Below are 21,050 nucleotides of genomic sequence, written 5' to 3' on the forward strand. Positions count from 1 at the left end.
ACTAGATGGCGCTGTATTACGCTGTATTAGACTGTAGACTTCAGACTTTCTTTGATTGTCATTACTTTAGTTTTGAAGAACTTTTGATTGAAACTTGCATCTTTATTTGGTAAATAACGCCACCTGTTGGGACACTGCGTTATTAAGCTTCACCAGCCAGTTATCTTTAGCTTGAAACTGAAGAGGAATTTTCATGTATTAAATAAACATTTAATAACTTTTAACCGTAGCTAAAATTTGATTTGATTCATTTTAATGTGAAAACAATGAGGATGGATAATTTATAAATAGATACATTTTCACTTTAAGGTTTTGATCTGTCAAAATATAAATTTTATCCCCTTTCTATTGTCGTGAAAATGAAATTTCTCAAGTTTAAAATAATTATATATACAGTATATATACATATTTATATATTTGTTTTTAATTAAAGAATCACATTTAACAGCCCAAATTTCATTTCAGAAGGTGAAAAGAATGTAATTTTTATAATATTCTTTACTTCACATTGTATTTTATTTACCTACCTATTCAGAATGATCACTTCTTACATCTATGAACCATATTTCTGGAAGAATACATTAAAAATGGCAATTGTGTATAATCTGGTTCTTTTATGATATTAAAAACCATGTTTAATTTCACACATTTGCTGAATTTATTCTATTGTTGTAGTGCCTTAATGTGTGCTGTTTTAGTTATTTTCTGCACCACAGAGTAGTAACAGAGATAATTGAGAAAATGTTAAGATGCTTTCAATAAGCCTTTTTCCCCGGACGCACTTCACTTAGTCGTGAGACAAAAGCCTGACATCTTTTCTGCATGAGATCATTGATCAACGTAATTAGATCACTTCAATTACTGGGCAGATTCTTGCATATGGACATAGAAGAGAAGCAAATACATTTTCTTAAACAACACTTTTAAACTTCTTACAACGACACACGTTTGTGCTTGTTGTTCTGCTTCACTCCATTTATCATAGAGTCTCATAAAACTGTGTCACTGATTCATATTTACTGTGGTGAACTCTGAATACAAATAGTCCAGTCTTCCATTGAGGGTCCCATCTATCATGGTGGAAAATCTAGGGGTGTCTAGCAGGATAAATGTGTCGGCAGCTGATGTTTGTAAACATGTCGTTACACAAAAAATGGTTTGGAAACTGACTTGACTTGTTTTTTAGGGTCAGCAAGGGTCTCCCGGTGAAAAAGGACCACCAGGACCTCAGGTCAGTTTGTTTGATATTTCTTGGTGATATAAGATAAAAGATGAAAGGATATTATTTTTCTGACGGGTTTTAAAATCCCCCTCTAAACTGAGAAAAAGGCAATATGTAATTTAAAAATGCTGTTTCTGACTTCAGAACAAAGGAACTGCAATGTTGTGAAGCCTCCAATAGTTTCCAATAATTGCCAAATACCACATAAAATATTTTAAAAATCTGACTCTTAAATGATTTTTTTCCATTTAGGATTAAGAATATGTTTTGCTTTGTATGTTTACATTACTATGAAACTTGTTGTTTATCCAGGGTCGACCAGGAGACGAAGGGCTGAAAGGGATTCCTGGAACACAGGTGAGTTTTAGTCATGTGACTTTATTAGTCCAGGACCAATAAGAGAACATTGTATAGGTTGCATAGGTTTTTTAGATTCATTAGGAAAAAATAATAAGTTTTATTTAATTTAACTTTTGTATAAACCAAATATGATTATCTAAAGTTAATCTGTGTTCATTTTAATTGTATTAACTAGAAAATGTAAAGTGATTAAGCTTCTGTTCTTTTTTCCAAGATAAGCTACTAAAAATGTAAATATATTGTATTAACATTATCAGGTATTCAAATTCCCTCTGAGCTTTTAATAACACTTTAAATATAATAAAAGAAAGAAGTGAAATTATTTACTTAACACATTTACAATAACACATGTTCACTTCTGGTGTGAAAACTTTACTTTTTCTGCCAGTGACAAGCGTCATGTCTGTGTGTTTTGAAATGGATTAGTGGGTTTAAAAGAGTTTCCAAAGTTGATTTGACTATTACTTCATAAATAACATTCATAGGTTTAATATATAATATTTTTTACAGGGTCCAACAGGTCTTATGGGTAGTCGGGGTTCTCTAGGGAAACCTGGACCAATTGGAAGCGTTGGCCCCTCAGGACCACCAGGACCACCGGGACCAGCTGGAATCCTTGTGAGTGGGAAGTTATCATCAAGCATGTTTGTGTCAAGTCAAATATTATGGTCTGGGTCACAGCAGTAAAATGTATTTTCAAGGCTTTTACCTGTTACTCACTAGATGTTGTCCACAGGGGCCTCAGGGAGAGGTTGGTTTGTTAGGAGCAGCAGGAGAAACTGGCATCAAAGTAAGATATTTCTTCTTAATGATAAAATAAATGGTATTTATTATTTGTTATTTTGCTGCGCTACGCAGGGTTTACCTGGACCACCTGGTGATGATGGCCAAACTGGACTGGATGGCCAAGAGGTGGGTTGAACCAACAAGTACCATCATGTGTGTTATTAATCATGTGACTGTAATTAGTGCTACTGAGGAAACTTTTCAATATGTATTATTTTCAGGCAACCTTAAAGCGACAATACGTAACATTTTAAAATTATTATTTTTAATAATAATTAATAATTATTTTTCAGCTAATAATAACCACTTTATTTGATATATATTTGACTATTCTTGTAGTAGAAGTCTCCAAAGAGTCTGAGTGTCACATGACCAACAAACTACTGTACTACAGTTGGTCAGGGACAGCGTTTTCATGTAGATGGATGGATGGATGGATGGATGGATGGATGGATGGATGGATGGATGGATGGATGGATGGATGGATGGATAGATTCATTAATGGATAGATTTGTTAATGGATGGATAGATGGATAGTTGAATGGATGGATGGATAGATGGATAGATACGTTGATGGATAGATATGTGAAAGGATGGATAGATATGTGGATGGATGGATGGATGGATGGATGGATGGATGGATGGATGGATGGATGGATGGATGGATGGATGGACGGATGGATGGATGGATGGATGGATGGATGGATGGATGGATGGATGGATGGATGGATGGATGGATGGATGGATAGATATGTGGATTGTGGATGGATGGATGGATGGATAGATATGTGGATTGATGGATGGATGGATAGATATGTGGATTGATGGATGGATGGATGGATGGATGGATGGATGGATGGATAGATATGTGGATTGATGGATGGATGGATAGATATGTGGATGGATGGCTGGATGGATGGATGGATGGATAGAGATGTGAATGGATGGATGGACAAATACGTGGATGGATGGATATGTGGATAGATAGATACATCCATAAATAAATCTCAAACAAGCAAATAATAAAAAGTAATTTACTTTACAAAAGTACACGCAGAAAATTGGCAACAGAGAATCTTCAACAATGCAGTTACACTATTCACACACTAGATGGTGTGAGAAACGATATTTTGAATCCTGAATGCAGTGCCTTTAATATTAATGTTACAGTATCAGAGCACCATGTGAGGTTAGCATAAAATGGCACATTAAAATGTCTTTAAAACAACTATAATATTTGTATTACAAAGATTAATTTAATAATTGACTTGTTTTTCTTATTTTATAGGGTCTCACTGGACCCGTGGGCATGGAGGGTCCTTCTGGACAAAAAGGAGACCAGGTCAGTAGATACTTATTTAGAAAAATATATTTAAAGGAAGCATTTATTCAGTTCAAAGCAAGATTAGATTTCTATCTGAGATTAAAACTAATTCCTGTGATAAATGTGATGTATATTGAACATCATCTCTGTCGTTGGAATGATAGGGGGACATAGGGTCACGTGGTAAAGCTGGTCCTCCTGGACTCCCTGGAGAGAGAGGCCTCCAGGGACCTAAAGGACAGTTGGGGACAGTTGGCCCTGTGGGTCCAGAGGTTTGTGTTCAGTTTCATTTGAATCTTCTGTTGCTTTTTTGTGGAGTGTATTCGTGAAAAGTCATGAAAGGTCCTGTTGCCCGGATCAACAAATCTCCTCACAGTGTCATAGAGCGTGAAATTAAAATGCCCCACAATGCACTGTTGTCTTGAAATATTCTTTGAGATAATTACGTGTTAGCGACATCAGCACGGATGATCGTCTTATTCTCCGTGCCGCTGCTGCATGTGATGTAATCAACCCACGGAAATGAGTCGTACGAAAATACAGATGGTGTTGTTGGATCCACAATTTTTTCGAGAGGAAACTGTCATCTATGTTTGGAACCAAAATAGAGAGAATAGAACAGATGAGATACAATTAATGTATCGATTGTTCACGATGATGGCTTTTGTGTTTTTGTTCAGTCCAATGAGTTTAATTAAGCCTGATACGAAACAACAGACTCTCCACTATAATTACAGGAAAATCTGTCTCTTAAAAACAATAATTATTGGTTCAAAGTCGGGTATTATGCTTCAAAACAATGGATCGCATTTGCAGGTTTCTTTCAAATATTTACCCAGTATGTAATTTTCCAATTTTGATCCCAGCATCCAGTTCTCCCTCACGTTAGAGCAGCACTACGTAACATTTTGTTGATTTTATTTTCTCATTTAATGTAATGATAGGTCTCATATTGAACACTCATGACTTGTGTAGTAGAACTTTCTAGCTGGTATTTTAAATACTTTCTTCACTTTGTACTTCGATCTGACCAAGGAGTCTTTGAGTGTCACATGACCAAAAAATTACTTTACAGAAGTGGATTAAAGACACTGTTTTCTTGTCAAGTTACCAGGAAGATAAAACGAGAAAATTAAACCACTGTCCAATGGACGTTCCATGACATTGCATTACACTACTTTGACACAAGGGGGAACCAGAAACAACATTTTCAATTCTATGTATTGTTCGTTAGTATCTTGTTTCAGTAAACCATCATCTTTAATAAACCATCGCTTTAATAAAGAAAAGAAATTTGTTGTGCAATGAAACCATATTTCTTTTATCTCTCATCAGGGAGATGTCGGGCTCCCAGGCGATGCTGGAGATTCAGGGCCAAGAGGGGAAAAAGTAAAATGAAATTCTGATTTTAAATTTGAACTTTTATATTTTTGGTCTTGATTTTTTTATTTATTATTTATAAGGGTGAAGTCGGACCTCGTGGCCTGTCTGGTCGAGAGGGTCCGTGGGGAGATCTTGGAGAAAACGGTGGTAGAGGTCTTAAAGGAATGAAGGGACACATTGGACTCATGGTTTGTAATATCATTTGTTTGTTTTACTTTTAATTTTCATGCAAAAATCAGTTTAGTAGTTCAAAATGATGGAGATTAACCCTTATGTTATCTCAGGGTCAATGTGACCCAGAGGCCCGAAAACAAATGTGTGTGCAGTATCCCTTGTGTTGCCTTTTTTTTTTAAGGTAAACGACCTCCACCACTGCATATGTATTAATGGAAGTCAGGGAGGTTGTTCACCTTGACCGTGAGGCAACGCAAGGGATACCACAAACACATTTGCAACATTTTCGGATCAATAATTTAAAATAAGAATATGAATATTGGATCAGTAAAGCCTCTCATACGTGTCTACAAAGGGAGATATTTCCTATATTATTGTTTTATATATTTGTTATGTTTTCATGTACAGTTAACTATATATCTACTATATTTACATTGTAATTCAATATAATTATTTAGCATAAACATGAATGACTGAAATGACCCTTTTAATGCCCAGGGTGAACCAGGACTGATGGGTGAATTGGGACCTACAGGGCTAGCGGGGATTCAGGTATGTGTTTTAGCTTGCTGTATTAATGACTTTGCATGTTTTAAATCTAATTTCACGCTTTGTTTGAGCTTTTATCATTCGTTCAACTCATGATTCATCAGTATGTGTTCATTAATGAATCTTACTCATCTTGTTCAAGGGACCTAAAGGTCCTCCAGGATCCCCAGGTCCAGATGGACTTCAAGGACAGAAGGTATATGAAACACAGGAATATATGACATTCGATAACACTCGCTCTCTCCTCCCAGGGGGAGTCTGGTGCATTTGGAGGTCCTGGACCTCCTGGGTCAATAGGTCCTTTGGTTGGTAGTAGAAGAATATTACACTGGACATAAATTTACCTTCATGGTCGACTTTTTTTTTTTTCTCAGGGAATCTCTGGTGCACCAGGTGGTAAAGGAGACATGAGCAGACAAGGACCTCCAGTATGTGACCTTAAGAATATGTTGAACTTTGACCCCCAACATATGAATGATGGTTCTATATTCTGTTTGTGTTTATAGTTCATATGAAGCTGACATTCTTGGTTATGACAAACAAATATACATTTTGTCTATTTATAGAAATAAAAAATATATTTAATATTTCTTTACATACAACTGTAGTAAATTTTATGTTTTTTTTTTAATTAAACTTAAAGTTGTAAGGAGAATGAAGTGTGTTTATGTAATGGTTTTATAGGGTTCTGGTGGAAAAGGTGGTTTGCAAGGAGATCTGGGAGCCAAAGGAGAACCAGGAGGCCAGGGTGAAAAAGGAGAACCAGGACCCATTGGCCCTGTTGGTCCTCAAGTAAATCATGTTACACTTGTTTTTTTTAACCTCAAAGACATTTATTTTTAATCGCCATCCATGCATGCTGTACATACATGTTGTACTTTTCTATTTATATGTGCAAAAGCTCGCTCAGATACTGGGTAGTACATACACTATATTTATAACCTCAAAGACATTTATTTGAATCGCCATCCATGCATGCTGTACATACATGTTGTACTTTTCTATTTATATGTGCAAAAGCTCCCTCAGATACTGGGTAGTACATACACTATATTCGTAAGCATGTTCTCCTTTGTGTACACATTAAATATGTTTATTAAATGTTACATTATATACATTATATTATAATAAAAGTCCATTCTAAAAGGACCATGTGTTGACTAGATAAGACATCAAAAGAATTTGAAAATATACACAGGTTTATTCACGATGTAGCGATTCCACTAAAACTCAAAAAGCACCACAAAACAAGTAAAGAAAAAATTCAGGAAGATTGAAAAACATACTGGTGAATAACACAAGAAAAAGCAGGCACTAGTTGTTCTGAACCAAATACGGACTAAAAGGTCTTCCGCAATAGAACAGGATGTACAAAGAAGGTAACAATCTGGCGCCTGTTGCTGAGAAAGACGTGGCTTTAAGCCTCACAGCTGTAGAAGTAATCAGTTAAAGAACTGTACCTGTGGAGGAACAGCAACAGGGGCAGTAATCATAATCAAACTACAAACCAGTGGGACCTACAGAAAGTGTCAAAGTAAAAAAATGTAAAGACATGTCACACTATTATCTTCCATTGTTTTCTTAATGATAGATAGGGGGAAGAAAAATGGTGGCACATATTTCAGTACACACCTTTAGGTAAAGCTGTTTGTCCATCAACAACCTCTGCTTTTACCTGCTTTAATTTAATTCTAAATCTAATTCAGTCTCACAATACAGATAAAATGGCCTTGATCTGCTCTTGAACATTAAGAACTTTAAATATGCATTTCAACATAATGCTGAGTCAGCAAGCGCTCTCGACTGTCTTCACCAGTTTACTATGTTCTACTTTGGCGTAAACTGGCTGAAAAAAAAAGCATCTTGACATGTCAAGAGTTACAGATTAATGTAATGTATAGTCTTGGTAACAAATGCCTTGTTGGGCCCCGGGGGGTCGGGGGCCACTAATCCGACTGAAATTGGTTCATTTGCAGGGAGAGGAGGGGCTCCCCGGTGTCGAAGGTCCACCAGGCCTGCCGGGACTAGAGGTTTGCAGATTTTAAATTCGACTGCATGTATAATCCTAAACTTAATGAGCCTCTTTTGACCTGCAGGGGCGCTCAGGGGAGATGGGACCTCAAGGACCCCCCGGGGCTCCAGGTATTATGGTAAGTGCAGAAGTTATTCAATAAAACTCAATACTTTATAATATTTTGATGTGTTTATTAATCTCTGATCAGTGAAAATAATAAGTATTTCCTTGAATACAGGGACTTAAAGGAAGTCTGGGGCCGGACGGTAAACAAGGGGTCAAGGGAGAGAAGGTACGAGTTTTGTGCTCACAGAGTTAGTAGTAACTTGATGTTTCTGGAGGGTTTTATACCTTTTTATTTTGTTGGAAAATTAATAATTAAACATCTATGAATAATTACAGGTTTCTCCTGTAGCATGCAGGACTTTTTCTTGAGATTTTCTGCTTTTGAAGCCTGACATTGTTGTTGTGTGTCCAATAATTTCCTCGGGATACGACATAAAAATCAAGAAATCTGGGTTTCCAAACTTTTCTTCCTTACAGGCTTCAATACTTTTCACAAACTTGCTTGTTGTTTTTCTCTCCAAGAAGATTCAGTTTGAAAGATATCAACATTTTAGAGCCCTAAAGTTATTTGTCCTGGCTTTTTTTCTGCGAAGGATCCAAGGACAGTTATTTGTTTGTATGTCGCTTTTTTGAAAAAAAAAAAAAAAAAAAAAAGGTTTTTATGTTCAGGCAAAAAACTGAACAAACTTTTCCATCCATTGAAAAAACTTTTGTAAAATATTTTCTGTTCCAAACTGACACTGGCTCCCAATAAGAAAAGGAAAAGTTAGGTGGACACCTTAAAGTTTGGACACCCCTGGTCTACTAGATCCTCCTTATATTTTTTAATTTGGCGATGAAGGCACGCGACCATTTTCCAAGACACACAATAGCTTCCCTTTGGGAACTGAATGGCTTGACCAGAAACCAACAAACATGAAACACAACATGATCTGTTTCTATAGTCTGTCAAAAAAAATGAGGTTATTTCAGCAAGAATTGCCAAAATGCATTTAAAATGCCGTTAAAATGTTTGTGAATCCATGTATTCTCTCTTAAGTAAACACAATGTAAAATTCCAGATCATTTAACTTGTGAAATCGTTGACTTCTCTTGCAGGGAGATGATGGCGTTATTGGACCGACAGGGAAAAAGGGTCATACTGGCAGAACGGTAAACAATTGAGCTTCTTTTTCATTGTTTGTCGAAGCCTCAGGATGGTTGGACCATATTTCTTCTAAACTTCTTAGGTGAACCCTGCAGCAACAATAAGAGTAAAATGAGTCGTTTCTTTTTTTATCCTACCGTCGAAGCATAAATGTGTTCACAAACAAAGTAAGGTGTTCAGAGGGCCTAGAAATAATGACTTAAAAAACTAATCCTTGTGATTTCATAGCTGTAGAGAAACTACTCTTGCTACGTTATTGATTAATGTCTCTATCTTTAGGTGCATTTTGTTTTGGGAAGGGCTGACATTTTGATACATAAAACATTCCATGATCTCACAGTCTTTCTTTTTTTCTCTCTCTCTCTCTCGCCTCATTTAAAAACATGGCAAACCGGACCTCAGGGGAGACGAGGGAAGGCTGGAGTCAGAGGGACCCGAGGACAGCGAGGACAAAAGGTATAACAACAAGAAACAACAGCTTATCTTTTTCCTTTTTTTTCTTTGATCCATTAGCTGAGCACGTTTGTCATCCTTCAGGGAGAAAAGGGGGCGACGGGACCAGAAGGCCTTCTCGGGTGGTCGGGTCTCATCGTGAGTCGATTTATAAAGATTTAAGGATATTATCCCGGACCATCAGCTGCAGAGAGTCTGTGTCAAGTGGATTAAGACTTTCTCAATGTGTCTTTTGAAGGGAGCTGCAGGTCTGCCAGGGGATCAGGGGGAGTCAGGTGGAAAAGGGGCCGAGGTAAATACAATTTATTCACCTACAATGGGAAACCATGTCTGGAAATGTATTTTCAGAGTGCAGATTCTGAGATTCTGTCTATGGACCTATTTTAAATCTGTGCTTTAGTTCAATGTTAGAACATAATCAAAGTAGAGTCATCGTCATGGCGACCAATAAAGATGTTAAGGATCAGACATTATGGATGTCAACAATTAAACAGAGAAATCCAATAAGAGAATAAACGATGATTTATTGGAGAAAAAACTCAATCAAACTTAAACTTCCTGTCAAACACAGTTGTTGAGAAAATATTTATCCGACTGACCCGGATATTTTCAAGAAATTCACATAGAAAAATATATAAATCAGTGACAGATTTCAAATGTCATGTTTATTGTGTTGGTTTGGTAAAATAAAATTACCAAAAAATAAAATATTTACTCATCTATGTGATGATATTTTTTAGACTTTTTTTTTGGTAATGATTCAACAGAGTCGGTAATACAAGTATATCTGTGTGTCTTCAGGGTGAGAAAGGAGAAAAGGGACATATCGGACCTCCTGGAAATTATGGACTCAAGGTACCATGTTTTTTTTTTAATGTTAGATAGTTTAAGAACATAATGTTTGTTCTCCCTAAATAAGCAACATTATTTTTTAGAATAGGACAATGTATAGAACAGAGTTTTTTTTATGTAGTATCTGAAGACATGTCGTTCATGTCTAATCGCCACATTTCCGCAGGGAAGCCGGGGTCTTGATGGGTTGCCTGGAATCCCCGGACCAAAGGGAGAGCTGGGAAATATCGGCCCCCCTGGTAAAATGGGGTCACTTGGAATGCCTGGACTTCCTGTAAGTTATAAAAGAAACATTTCTCTCCCATTATATACAATATCATACCTTATCCATACAATATTTTCCATGTTAACAATTGGTTGTACATTACACCTTTTTAAAGTCGTAACAACCTCACCTCATTGTAAATATTCCTCAAATATCTTTAACCACTTTACATTCAAATGTTTTAAAACATTTCAAAGTGAAACAAAACAATGTAAGGGCAAGTTGCATTGGTCTCTACACTTCCTGTCTCTCCTCCCCCTTTCATTCTCTCTCCATCCCATTGTCTCTCTACTCCATCCCAACTAGTAACACTGAGTCTGGCTCTGCTCAAGGTTTCTGCCTGTTAAAATGAGGTGTTTCCTACATTGTGCTACACTGGGACGTGTTTTTACCTCATATAGTTATATAATTATACTATACTTATATACTTGTGTGAATGCTGAAGGCATTTTGGGCTATTGAGATCCTTTATTGCTCTTCTGACCTAAATTTCTTCTACAAATTTTGTCCGATTTTAACCAATCAAACTTTTATCAATTTGGCTCATCCCTGAAATGTGGGCTATGTTTGAGCTTTCTTTTTTTCACTTCAACTCTTTCTTTTATTCCACTTTTTCTACCATTTTTTCCCGATTCACTTGAATGGGAAAACTCTGTTTCATGTTCTTCCACTTTGACATTCATTCATCGACTCACACCTAGTGTGTTCATTCAACAAACACTTTTGTCTACTTACTGCTAATAATACTACTATAACTACTGATTCCACTACTACTTCTACTACTTATTGTACTACTTTTACTACTTATTCTACTCCAACTACTACTTTTCTACTTCTACTACTAATTGTACTACTTCTACTACTTCTACTACAAATTCTACTTTTTTCATCTTCTAAACCTTTTTCACTTTATTTCATCGTATTGAACTGCACATTTCTAGTTTTTCAAGTTTAATTTTACACTTCAAAGACAATTAAAAGGGACTTTATTGCAATGAATACAGATGTGGGGTTTTCTCTTCAGAAGTCCTTGTGCTTTTGGCCTGTGATTTGTTTTCTGATAGTATTCACTTTTATGGTTGAATATATTCTTTTTTTTATGGCCACAACTTTTCAAACACACACACACATTACTCCTGCAGGTATATTGTGTATATTGTAAATGAAAAAAAGGATTATTCTGCAGACTGTAATCCGTCTGGCGACTCATCTTCGCTGCTGCAAAAACCTTCACAGCTCAGCATCACTGTGCTTGTGTCCGTGTGTTTGTGTGTGTGTGTGTGTGTGTGTGTGTGTGTGTGTGTGTGTCCGTGTGTTTGTGTGTGTGTGTTATTAATGGGCGATGACTTTCTAATGCACCGATGTGCAGAATGCACAGCGCACTGCTCCGTCAATAAAAGCCCCTCATGACAGAAAATCATACTGATGCATATTTTTTATTTCCTGCTCTCTCTTGTGTTGCAGGGTCTGTTCGGATCAAAGGTACGATTCATCAACTGTTGTCCTGACAGAGCTGCTGCTTTCACCCACCCTGGAGGAATCTTTTTGATTTTTGCTTCACCGCGGGGTTACAGCGACCAAGCATTAAGTTGTAAAAGTGTCACGCTCTGTCATGGGAGATGTAGTGTGAAAGGATTATGCAGCAGTATTTATTCTCCATGGTTTATGGTGTGCAGAGACTGTGGACTTTGCGCTGATGGTTTCTCCCTCCTGCAGGGTTTAAAAGGCTTCCAAGGTTTTCCCGGACTTCCCGGCAGACCCGGACTCCCGGTAGGTTTTCATTACATCTTGGAAGATTTACCGTGATGGAATGAAAAGTGGCAAATTGATCGGGTCAGATATTTATTCATGGGGTTATATCTTTTGACTTTATCGATCCAATGGAGGCGATTGCGTGTTAGAGGTTCATTGCAGAGAGTGATGGTCAAGGATTTGTTGTGCTCTCCATGAAACTAGTCTGACCAGTTAGACGAAGGTCAGGGAGGTTAAATCCATCTGAACATGTCAATCATGTAGACAAACTGAGAATCGAATCAACTGAAGAAGTCATTTTCATTTATTATTTCAACAAGTACTCACAGCAAGAAGGTTGGTGGTTCGCTTCTAGGTCCGGAGGGGGTCGACTCCTGACCTTTTCTGTGCCGAGTTTTTTTCTTTCCGTGTTTTGCCAAAAATATACACTCCACTCCACCCTCGACACACCCATAAGGGATTAAGCAGCACAGAAAATGAATGAATAAATGGATTTCAACAAGTATTTCCATCTTATTTTGGCACATTTGAAGACACTTCTTCTTCTTTATCTAATATTTTTTATAATATTCTTCTTTTGGACTATTGTAACAGTTTGTTTTCATGTCTTAACAAGAAGGATCTGTCTCGCCTGAAGTTGATCCAGAACTCTGCAGCGAGAATTCTAACCCGCTCAAGTAGAAGAACTCACATTTCCCCGATCCTTAAAACTCTTCACTGGCTGCCAGTTTCTTTCAGGATCAACTTTAAAATTGTGGTTCTTACTTTCAGATCTATTCATGGTCAGGCTCCTCCTTACATCACTGATCTGATCCAGCCTTACACCCCAGCTCGGGCTCTGAGGTCTGTGGATCAGAATCTACTTATGGTTCCTCGCACACGGTTCAGGACCAGAGGAGAGAAATCCTTCCAGGCTGTTGCTCCTAAGCTTTGGAACGATCTTCCTCTCTTTGCATTTGATGGATCTACTGACTCCTTTAAGAAACATCTTAAGACGTTTTTATTTGTTCAGGCTTTTCCTTGATTTTTCTGGAACTCCTGTTGTGTTATCAGTTTTATCTTGATCTTTAAAGTATATACTTTATTGAATATTGTTTTGATTGTTTAAGCGCTTTGTGACCCTGGTCTGGAAAAGCGCTATACAAATAAAAATTACTTACTTACTTACACTTCTCATACAAAAACATTACGTATTTCCTTCCTTGTATTTCAGGGACCACCCGGGGCTGCTGGGGCCCCTGGACCGTCACTCAACTTGACCTTAACTCAGCTCAAGGCAAATTCATAATTGAATTCATATTTTTATTTCATTTTTATTGACTGTGAATGAGACAAACTTTTGTCGTTTCTCCCTCCAGGACCTGGTGTTCATGTCCGATAAACCCAACTATCCACTGGTCCAGGCTCTGCTGGAGTCTCTACAGCAGGACATTCGGCTCTTGGTGGATCCTCCGGACGGTAGCAAAGAACGTCCGGCAACAACGTGTCTGGAGCTCTGGCTCTGCCACCCAGAGTACCCTAGTGGTCAGTCGGATGAATCATCATCAACTCTTTTCTTCAAAAGAGACGTTTCTATTTCAGAAAAGACGTTTCTATTTGTTCAGGCTTTTCCTTGAATTTCTGGAACTCCTGTGTTGTTCTCAGTATTATCTTGATCTTTAAAGTATGTACTTTTTTGGGTATTGTTTTGATTGTTTAAGTGCTTTGTGACCCTGGTCTCGAAAAGCGCTATATAAATAAATATTACTTACTTGCTTACTTACTTAAGCTGGCGTTGAAAAAGTCAGATGTCCTATGAATGACTGGACTGTATATCATTCAAATGACAGGAGGGATGACGTCAATTATTTTTAAATGTCATGTGATCTACCCAAAGTACCTTTGCCATCAAGCGGTAGATCACGATAATAACAATACATTACATTTATATTGAACTTTTTTGGACACACAAACTAACAATCCTACCAACAGGTGAGGATTGATAAGCAGTTTTGATTGTGAGTTCCTGAGGGGTCGAGGAAGTGAGTTCCAGAGAGTGGGGGCAGCTGCATACAAAGCTCGGTCCCCCAGGGTTCGGTGCTTCGTCCTGAGGGGAGTGAGGAGGTTGGAGTCGGAGGACGTGAAGGCGGCGGGTTGGACAGTGTAGGTGGAGGAGATATGAGGGGGCCAGATTATTGAGGCACTTGTAAGTGATGAGTAGAACCTTGTATTGGATGCCAGGGGAGTTCTTTGAAGATGGGGGTGATGTGGTTGCAGTAGCGGAACGGCAGTTCTGGATATTGTAGTTTAGGGAGATAAAATGAGGGGAGGCTGTAGAGGTCGCTATCGCAGTAGTCGAGTCTAGAGGTAATGAAACAATGGAGCTAAAGTATTAGACAGGATGCAGCTAAAAAACAGTATTTATTCGTTTATTTGTTTCAATATTTAAGATTGATCATTCTACTATAATGTTCTCAATACTGGTCAGATATGTCCATGCAGCAGAATTATCTCACTGGACTAGAAATATCAAAACTTTTTTCTAGATAGATAAATACTTTTATTTATCTCTGTAGAGAAATTCACAATTCTTGCAGCACCAGTTACAAATAAACACGTCTTAAAAGAACCAAATTGAAAGATAAAATGTTGTACAAACATCTGGGAATGTGCAGAAAAATGATATACAAATAAACAAGCAGGATAAAGACTGTAAATATACCAATATTAAGATATGTAAAATAAACTATTAACAAAATATAAAATCACAAAAATGAAAAATTAAATATGAAGCATACATAAGATTTACAGAGAGATAAGATATGTAAAGTAAACTCTAAACATTAATTAACGTTAAGGCAGGAGTGAAGTACACTGAAGGTGAGACAGTTATATTCTAGAACTATTTCCCAGTCTAGAAAAATAGGTGCTTGATGGAACCTCAAGGGCTTGAAAGGTTAACAAATGTTTTAACAAAAAAAATAAGAAGAAGAAAAGAGAAATATAATTCACTCGACTTAAAAGGTTGATGGAAAACATTAGAATCTCCAACACAACGATCATTAGAAATCATTAAACTGGGGACAAATGAGTGGAAAACCTGAAGAATACATGCAGAATATTGTCTTAAAGCAGCAACATGTAACATTTTGGTTAAGTTTGAAACAGTTGTGACCCAATTTAGAAGTACTCTAGATCCCTTGTGTTATCTCAGGGTCAAGGTGACCCCGAAAAATAATGGGTTTATGGTATCCCTTCTGTTGTCTCTTGGTCAAAGTGAACGATCCCCCACCACTGCATATGTATTTATTGAAGCCAGGGAGGACACAAGGGATACCACGAACACATTAGTTTCCGGGCCTCTGGGTCACCTTGACCCTTAAATAACACAAGGGTTATTAAAGATGCTCTTTACTATGTAACGTTGTCCGGATGAATCTCACAGGAGATCCTGTTGGTGTCACTGCAATACTGAAAAATCTCAGAATCAGTAAATACAGCAGGTTCATGTTTTGTGTCAGTTTCTGGTTTTATCTTCATCTTATCTTCTTTATCTTACCATCAAAAAAGAGTCTCAGTACTTCATGGAAACACTTTTATTAAACTACATTTTAAATGGTGTCTGTCAGTGCTTTACAATAATCAAATCAAATACATTTGGATTGACCTTGTCTCGTAATACAATAAAAGCATAGCAGTGTACTTGGTTGTTTATATTCATAATAAATGAAATAAACAATTATCTTCAGCGTTTCTAAGAAGTGTAATTGACACCAGGTTTGAAAATGAAGAGCTCAGAGCGTTGAGCAGGTCTGGAGGCTCCAGCACACGCCGGTTCCTGAGCTTGGTGATGAGATCAGGAGGTTGGCGTCTTTGAGAGGCTTCGTAAAAGATCGTGGGGTTAAAAGGTCAACAAGGTCAGGTGGAAGTGAGGAGGTGTGTTTCAGATTGGATGTCAGACCGTGAGCCTGTCGGCGGACGTGATGGAGTCAGACGAGGGTTCGTGCTGGAGAATAGATGAGCAGTTATTATAGCGATGAGAAAAGGTTGTGAAAGTCACGCTGTTATGAAGAGGAGGAAGATGGAGATCCTTTGAGAGAGAGAGAGACTATCATGAAATATCAGGGTCATACTTATTCTATGTAAGTAAGTAAGTAATAGTTATTTGTAAAGGGTCTTTCTAGACCAGGGTCACAAAACGCTTGAACAATCAAAAACAATACACAGTTAAAAATACATACAAATTAAAAAAACTAAAAGGCCAAGACAACATAGAAACAGACACAGGAGTCCCAGCAGATTAGTTACAGACATTTGGTAAAATATACATTTTGTTAGGCTGTCTATCTTATCATCTATAGATAATAGATAATAAGATAGTCGTATTCAATATTATCTATAGATAATAAGAAAGATAATAAGAAATGAAGGCTCCAGTCACCGCACATCATCCGACAAAGTGTAAAGGCTAGTCATTTTATTTTACCTTTATTATATTTATTATTATATTTTATTTATAATTACTAGTTGAGCTATAACTATAACTTAATAAAGATTTTCTTTTTAGGATTTTTTTTCCTTTTTTTCTCCTTTTTGTGAGTATTTCTTGGTGGATGGATGGATGGATGGATGGATGGATGGATGGGTGGGTGGGTGGGTGGGTGGGTGGATGGATGGATGGATGGATGGATGGATGGATGGATGGATGGATGGATGGATGGATGGATGGATTGACTTTATTAATAAATTGAGTGAATGAATGTATTCCAAAAAAAATCTAAGTAAAATATTAAAATACTATTAGACATTTTTTAACGTTTGAGTGAAAATTGAGATTATTTATATAAATAAAAAGTATTTTAAATTTAATGAATATACAATTTAGAATAATTATTTTCATTTTAGTTACATACTTTTATTTATTTTTTGCTCTTTGCTCCTTTTTTCTGGCTCTACGACCCCTCACAACAGCAACATTATAATGTGGCCCCTAAGGAAATACAAGTGCTGAACCCTGCTACTCTAGATTATTTAGAAATGCTGTTTCAGTGCTACTTTTCGATCTTATACTAGTGAAAAGTATCTGAATTCATACGGATCGAGACAGTTTACTATTGTGTAGGTAGATATTAATCAGCCTGACTAATGATTTTGTGATATAAAAACTATTGCCGCATGTTTCGAGGTCAGAACCACTAAAAATTCACAACAAAAAAAACTCCATCAACAATAGAACTCTGTCTCATCCAGCGTCTTCCTCACCTCTGCCCTCAGGAATGTATTACATTGACCCCAACCAGGGCAGCCCAGCGGACGCTCTGCTGGCCTTCTGTCGCTTCTCCTCCTCGTCCAAGCAGACCTGCCTTCACCCTCAACCCTCCCAGGTACAGAGACGTCGCTCTGACAGTTAGCCTGGAGTCTGGAGAACACTGTTGTGTAGATTTAAACACAATCTGCTGCAGTTTTTTAGACAATACACAAGTTCAGTCTTTGTGTTTTACAACAGCAGCTTTTAGTTAAGTGTCGTCAGCTGTCAATCAAAGTGTCTGTAGAGTTAAAATAGTGATGGATGCACAATAGCTTTTTGCTCACTGGGTGAGAGATCTTCTGTTTTTTTTTAGTTGCCCATGAAAGCCTGGATGGAAGCGGCGGAGGAAAATGCAACTTTCCACTGGCTCAGCTGGATGGAGGAAGGCTTCCAGGTCGGACGATGTCAATCAAACGTCTTTTCAACTGAGTCTGACTCAATGTTATTTTTCTCACAGTTTGTTTATCCGGGCGTGGACGTGGTCCAGCTGCGGTTCTTGAGGTTGCACAGCAGCACCGCGGTCCAGAACATGACCTACTCGTGCCACCCGGGCCACAGACTGGGACAGACGGACACGGACGTGAAGTTCCTCACGGACACACGGAGACAGAGCTACCTCGGGACACTCAAGGACTGCGTGGTGAGCTGTCCGTCTTGATGGTTCAACACATGTGGACCAACAAGTTCCCTTATGGGTGGATTATCATTCATGTGGTTGACTTATAAAGATGTTTAAGTGTTTGAGATTATATAAGATAAGGAACAGAGATTACAGAAGATTGTACAGATAATTATATTTCAGGATATCAGTACCATTAAGGATTTGAAGAATTTAACATTTAAACTTTGAAATCATTTTTGAAATTTCGTTTTTTAAACAATTATTTATTATTTTTATGAATGATTTGATTCAATCATTCCTATATTTAAAGGTTGAGTTATTTATTTATTTTATAATTAAATTAAGTTCGTTTATATTTGTATTGCTTGATTTTTAATAATTGAATTTGAAATCTTTCAAAATGAGTCCATTTTTTTTTTACACATTTAATTAATAATCCAATTCCAAGATGCATTTCAAATGTGTACTTTGAATAATATCATCCAAAAATGTAACTATTTGAATAATAAATATATATGGATATTTTTATATTGAAAGGTGATTTTTTCTTTTTCTTTTTTACATTTAAATAAGTTATAATTGGCTGAAGGTTCAAGATTAAGTGGCTTAGTACTCTATTGGTTTTGTCTGGTGACACTGTTATACCAATATTTTTATATTTAATTTTAAAAGTATATTGACTTTTGATTGATTTTTGAATAATTGGAAAATCAAACTCATTGTGTAAAAATATCATCGATTTAGAAACATTTCAAATTCAATTATTCAAAGAAAAAACTTTAAATATACAAATTATTGAATTGAATTGAATTTGTTTTCAATAAAAACAAATACAACCTTTCAATAAAGAAATAATTGAATTCAATTATTCAGAAAAATAATAATTCAATGTTGAAAAACTAAATTAAAAATGAAAAAATGAAAATTAAAACATTTAAAATGTTAAAATCAACTTTCTGAAGGCACTGCTATACGTCCATGTGATTCATACGAGTAAAGCTGTTTTTTAAATAAAGGAATTTATTGTGTTTGTTCTAAGACAAACAGAAATAACACTCGTACATCTTCTTCAGCCCGGTGAGGACGGCGTCCCTGCGACCCGAGAGTCTGTGCTGGAGTTCGAGGACCTTCAGCTGCTTCCTCTCCGGGACGTGGCTGTGATGTCGGGAGGAAACTTCTCGCACCAGTTCAGCTTCCATGTTGGACCTGCTTGCTTCAGCTAAACGTTTTCTTCCTGCTGGACGCCATCTTGTGCTGGAGGTCGAGGACATCACCGCGTCTCCGGAGAGACTTCCTCTTACGACGGAGGAGCGATTGACTTTGTGGGATTTCACGCAACAAGTGAGCAGGTACAAATGTCCCCAAACTCATGGAGAACTTCGTTTACATTTGAATGTATGGAATAATTTAAATGTTTTGTTTTTTTTTGTTGTTTTTTTATCATTTCAAATTCATTTTTTTGGTGCATTAAACCCATTATCTTCTTCTACGTCTGCCTAACAATGTGTTCCTAGTATGAACACTGCTTTATGAATTATGGAAGTGGATCAGTGCCATCAGAAAATTGAAACGTTTAATTAAATATTCAAACATTTGACATTTTTATAGACATTTTTTTTTAAACATTAAATTAAACAGTTCCTTTTTATTATTTTTAAAATAATTGTTATATTGAAAGGTTCATTTCTTTAAATTATTTAAATAATGTTATTAAAAAAATCACATTCTTAATTCCAATATTTCAAATATAAATGTTCTAAATTCAATATTTTCGAGTTTTTACCCTTTTACATTCAGTATTTTTTGGTGGCACTTTTAAACTAACATTTGTATGTATAAAAAAAAAACTGTTTTTTATTGTTCAGACACTTTTATCGAGGTGCTAACTTTCCAAGAGGCTTTTAAGTGTGGAGCCCCTTGTGTGTTTATAATATTAATGGTATTTATCGTCTGTCTTTACAAGCACTTGAGTTTCAAAGTGCACTTTGTTAGTCTCAGGTCTCAATCAAAACCTGTGTGGAGTTTTATATCAAGAGATTTGTTCAATTTTGATAAAAGAAATGTTAAAAAAAAGGGACACTAATGGCTTTAGTAGTGTTTTTTTTCCATCATGGACATTAATGATGCAGCATTCTAAGAATACACTTAAAAGTAGAAACAATCTCTTTTCCCTGCGTTGCCTGGCAACCATCCACACATCCACAACTAGTCTTTGCGTTGGAGGATACTTCTACTACGATTTTTAAATATGTAGTTTTCTGCCTACTTACCAGTTTTTTTTCCTCTCCACTGATCACAGTTATTTGCTGGGATTCTCTTGTCAAGTGTCATTGTTTAATGAGGCTTCATGAAACAGCTGATGAGGTATCATGATACTGTGTCAAACTTGGAATGATATCTATTGACTGTTACATAATGTGGACACTGTTTCATGATACAGTTTATTTTTAGGCGGCGGCTCTGATCTAATAATTCGATGAAACTTCACGTTATTTTCAAACTTAGTGCTTTAAAAGTGAAGGAACTGTATCATGAAACAGTCTCTCTTTTAGTGGGGGGGATCTGATCTAATAATTCAATAAAACTTTACATAATATTTGATATGTTAAGTGCCATCTAGGGACCTTTAAACATGAAGACACTGTATCAAGATACAGTTCCTTTTTTGGAGGCGGCTTTGATCTAATAATTCAATGAAACTTTGCATATCTCCAAACTAAGACTGCCATCTAGTGGCCTTTAAAAGTGAAGACACTGTATCATGAAACAATTTAATGATACCTGACCATTTTTT

The 21,050-nt window shown here is 36.7% G+C and overlaps 1 protein-coding gene across 1 annotated transcript in view; it reads left to right on the forward strand.

Annotated features, from left to right (window-relative positions):
• The window catches only part of LOC148079468 (uncharacterized), a 37,628-nt gene extending 17,774 nt beyond the window's left edge, over positions 1-19,854 (forward strand). The window contains exons 32-61 of the mRNA XM_087791041.1: positions 1,187-1,231; positions 1,535-1,579; positions 2,093-2,200; positions 2,319-2,372; positions 2,441-2,494; positions 3,657-3,710; positions 3,857-3,964; positions 5,028-5,081; positions 5,156-5,263; positions 5,748-5,801; positions 5,941-5,994; positions 6,050-6,103; positions 6,173-6,226; positions 6,483-6,590; positions 7,775-7,828; positions 7,895-7,948; positions 8,051-8,104; positions 8,977-9,030; positions 9,428-9,481; positions 9,563-9,616; positions 9,717-9,770; positions 10,280-10,333; positions 10,497-10,604; positions 12,060-12,365; positions 13,561-13,623; positions 13,706-13,871; positions 17,601-17,710; positions 17,948-18,028; positions 18,092-18,274; positions 19,330-19,854. Of these exons, the coding sequence (XP_087647167.1) occupies positions 1,187-1,231; positions 1,535-1,579; positions 2,093-2,200; positions 2,319-2,372; positions 2,441-2,494; positions 3,657-3,710; positions 3,857-3,964; positions 5,028-5,081; positions 5,156-5,263; positions 5,748-5,801; positions 5,941-5,994; positions 6,050-6,103; positions 6,173-6,226; positions 6,483-6,590; positions 7,775-7,828; positions 7,895-7,948; positions 8,051-8,104; positions 8,977-9,030; positions 9,428-9,481; positions 9,563-9,616; positions 9,717-9,770; positions 10,280-10,333; positions 10,497-10,604; positions 12,060-12,365; positions 13,561-13,623; positions 13,706-13,871; positions 17,601-17,710; positions 17,948-18,028; positions 18,092-18,274; positions 19,330-19,479 (2,553 nt within the window). The 3' untranslated portion in view covers positions 19,480-19,854. The remainder of the gene's footprint in view (positions 1-1,186; positions 1,232-1,534; positions 1,580-2,092; positions 2,201-2,318; positions 2,373-2,440; positions 2,495-3,656; positions 3,711-3,856; positions 3,965-5,027; positions 5,082-5,155; positions 5,264-5,747; positions 5,802-5,940; positions 5,995-6,049; positions 6,104-6,172; positions 6,227-6,482; positions 6,591-7,774; positions 7,829-7,894; positions 7,949-8,050; positions 8,105-8,976; positions 9,031-9,427; positions 9,482-9,562; positions 9,617-9,716; positions 9,771-10,279; positions 10,334-10,496; positions 10,605-12,059; positions 12,366-13,560; positions 13,624-13,705; positions 13,872-17,600; positions 17,711-17,947; positions 18,029-18,091; positions 18,275-19,329) is intronic.
• The last annotated feature ends 1,196 nt before the right edge of the window (positions 19,855-21,050 follow it).

Source organism: Callionymus lyra, chromosome 5 (assembly GCF_982586985.1).
Source record: "Callionymus lyra chromosome 5, fCalLyr1.hap1.1, whole genome shotgun sequence".
NCBI lineage: Eukaryota > Metazoa > Chordata > Actinopteri > Syngnathiformes > Callionymidae > Callionymus > Callionymus lyra.